Source organism: Azolla caroliniana, unplaced genomic scaffold, assembly GCF_043228905.1.
Source record: "Azolla caroliniana isolate FFs.n. ecotype wild unplaced genomic scaffold, voAzoCaro1.0.p SCAF_5, whole genome shotgun sequence".
In the NCBI taxonomy this organism is placed as follows: Eukaryota; Viridiplantae; Streptophyta; class Polypodiopsida; order Salviniales; family Salviniaceae; genus Azolla; species Azolla caroliniana.
In genome coordinates, this window is record NW_028230440.1 from 2017537 (window position 1) to 2020938 (window position 3402).

The 3402-nt window shown below is 42.8% G+C and overlaps 1 protein-coding gene across 1 annotated transcript; it reads right to left on the reverse strand.

Moving 5' to 3' along the window:
- Nucleotides 1–203: 203 nt before the first annotated feature.
- Nucleotides 204–2675, reverse strand: LOC147863586 (uncharacterized). The gene has a single exon (XM_087320025.1). It carries the CDS (start codon nucleotides 2458–2460, stop codon nucleotides 340–342), a length of 2121 nt encoding a protein of 706 aa, XP_087176151.1. The 5' UTR covers nucleotides 2461–2675; the 3' UTR covers nucleotides 204–339.
- Nucleotides 2676–3402: the final 727 nt, after the last annotated feature.

Consider the following 3402-nt stretch of genomic DNA (forward strand, 5'->3'; position numbering starts at 1 on the left):
CATCGTCACATCATTAAATCCGATTGAAATTAACGTCTCCTTAATCGTCGAATCGACAATACCATTCTCAAACTTACTCCCACCCCCCCTTAACCATCTAATCAACCACCACATAGCATCCCTTGATCCGCATGAGCACTAATCTCACCTGTAATTAAGATCTATTTCGACACACATTAAACCCTAAAACAACATCATCGACACACACGCAATAATTCGGGGTCTAAATATTATATGAAATGATGAATGGGTTCAAATAAGTGGGGAAAGGACAATAATATAGTTACATATAAGAAGAGGAAGAGATTCTGGTTTTTTTTTAACAGAAAATGATTTTAGTTAGGAGATAACAACATTAGGGTGCAGTGATTTAGAGAGGTTTGCAAATGCTCTGTTGCTGCTGTAATAACCCTTTGAAGAGATGCCCAAGCAACCGAGCAATCCATGCCTGTAAGGAAGCAACGTCTTCTTCCTCAGCTCCTCTGTCTGAGCCCTCTGCATCCTGTAATGAAGAGCATAATCACTAGAAGAGCTCCTCATGCTATTCCTCACCTGCTCCCCTGTTCCTCCCCTGTTCCTTGAAGATGGAGATAAAGAAGGCCCTTTAGTGTTAGTGTTAGTGTTAGGGTTGGGGTTGGGGTTGGGGTTGGGGCTAGGGTTAGGATTAGGGTTAGTTTTAGATTTAGATTTAGGATTAGGCTTAGGGTTACAGTTAGGGCTAGGGTTAGGGTTAGATCTCCCTTTTGAAGCTCTTTCCAATTCCATAGCTGCCATCACATCATTACTATAAGAGGCTGTACTACTACAAGAGTATTCTCCGATGGAGCTTGAGCTGGAACTTGACCTTAGACTTGATGTGGAGTTATAAGTAGATCTGATCATACTGGCAGTATTGCAAAGGTTTGCTTTCTTCTGATTGGTAAGAAGCCCTCTGAAGCTCCATCTCCTTGAGCTTCCCTTGGCCAAAGCACAACTACTGTCACTTCTGCTGATTTCCTTGGGATTTGGGTGCCTGCCAGAGCTCATACTATGGCCACTCTTCATCTCATGCTCCTTGAGGGAGCCATTGGAGCTTGAATTGGACTTTGAAGATGGTTCATCCCAATGGAAGATCCTCAGAGGGGAATGAGAATGAGAACATGTCCTTCTGTGGCTAGTGCCAAGGCTAAGGCTACAATTTGTGGTGGCATTAGTGGTGGAGCTTGTTCTATGGTGGCCCTTCTCGACTTCAAGGGCCGCGAGGAAGGGATCAAACCCTACCCCGGCCTCGCCAGAGTCTTTACTCTGCCGCCTACCCACGAGAAGGGCCCGGCGAACCCTAGACTTGAGGGGGGTTCGGGGCGATTGGGGCGCAGAAACGGATACCGATGAAGGCGATAGGCTCGACATAACATTACAATGGTTGTTGCGTGATGATGCTTTGCCTTCTATCACATTCTTACTGCCCATGCCCATATAGTTATTCATGCATTTCTCATCCTCTTGGATGAGGTGTCGGATGGGTATTTCTAACCGCGGTGGTGGCCGAAGTGGCCAATCATATGGGCCATGTCCTGCCCTCGATGAACTAGTCGAGTTTGTCCTCGGCGAATTGATGGTGCTATAATAATCACTAGGGGCAGGGGCATGGTATGGATGATTATATGCATACATATAATTAGTAGGATCACTATGAGATGATGCACTGTATTGAGGAGGATCCTGAGGGATATGATTGGTGGTGTAATTGAGGATTGGAGGATTGGAGGAGGCATTATTATTAGCATAGTCACTATAATTATATCCATAGCTAATGGTGGTATCACAAGGAGGCCATGCCTTGAAAGAGGAGGAGATGGGTGTGGGTGACATAGGGGGTTCCAATTCCACCTCCGAGAATCTCGAGCTAAACTCGAACTCGGAGCTACCCGAGAGGAAAATCGAGCTCGAATCCTCGTCGTTAGGGCGGGGATTAGTGAGCTCCTCCCTTGATCTTGCCTTGGGTGTCCCAGCCTTCTCCTCCCATGAGAAAGGTATAGCATTTGCATAGAAGCTTCTTCTACTATAACAAGCATCATCTTCCTCCTCTTGCTCCACATCTTCTCCTAGGACCTTGTGGTTTTTGTGTGCAATTATGGTGTGGGCCTCTTCTAGTGTAGGAGGATGATTCTTCTTCTTATGCTTGTTCTTCTTCTTCTTATCTTCCATTACTTGATGATCATCATGATCATGATCATGATTATGATTATGATCATAATCATGTTGTTGTTGATAGAGTGTTCTTCGAGCCCAATTTGGGCTTGTGGGTGCACTAAAATAAAAACCTTTCATCCTACTTGGGCTAGATGGGGCACTTGCAAAGGGTGTGGAATTGGAGCTAGAGATGAGCTCACTACCACTACAATAGAGGAGTGGATCATAGTGTGGAGGAGGGTATTGATGAGGATTTGGGAAAGAGAAGGTGAGTGTGTGATCTTGCATTGTTTCCACACACACACACACACACACCACTGTAGTTCCAAGAAAAGAGAGAAAGAATGGAAGAAGATGCAAGCAAGCAAGCTATGGTGTCTCTCCCTATCCCTCCTTTCTCAATGCCATGATTGATTGACATCTATATGTATATCAAACGAAGGAAAAGGGCTCCAAAAAAGCAAAAGCAAAAGTTTTGCTTCTAAAACATGGCTCCTCCATTGGTAGACTATTGCTTCTTCTTCTTTTTTCTATATCTTAAATCATGCACACATGGAGCAATATTGCTCATATATATATATATATATGAACCCTCCCCCCATGAAAATTGCACATGGGGAGAAGAAAAGATATTGCTAGTTTTATATCGGTTAAAGAAGGTATGAAGAAGGAGAGAGTTCTTATGCACACACACACACACAACATAGAAGCTCAAAAACACACACTTTTTATTTATTAATACTTAGTTTGTTGTGTATACCACACACTTGGTTCTCCCTCCTCTCCCCTAGGAAAAACAATATAAAAAAAACTAGCATTTTGTCGATAAATTTGTTTAACATGAGCATCAACAAAAAATGAATAATGGAATCGAAGTATAGATAAGTAAATCAATGTCGCGTTGTATGACATACACATACATATTCTCTCAGTCGATGAAGTTTCTTGTTGCATTCGAGCTTCACTTGTGTGTGTGTTTTTTGTCAACTGGCAACTTGTCTTTTTAGGTTCCTAACTTCCTCCAATGGAAGTACGCACATCTATCAACACAACCATCCTCCTCTCCTTAAAAAAACCCTCTTTTGTCAGATGAATTGGCAGTTTGCTAAAGTTGGCAATAAAGCTACTTATAGTTGTTAATTCCAAATATAAGGCTTGATTCGAACTATACCGATGGAGGAAGTGTAAACAATTGCTAGTACAATCATCAAATGCTTCATATTGCCAAAG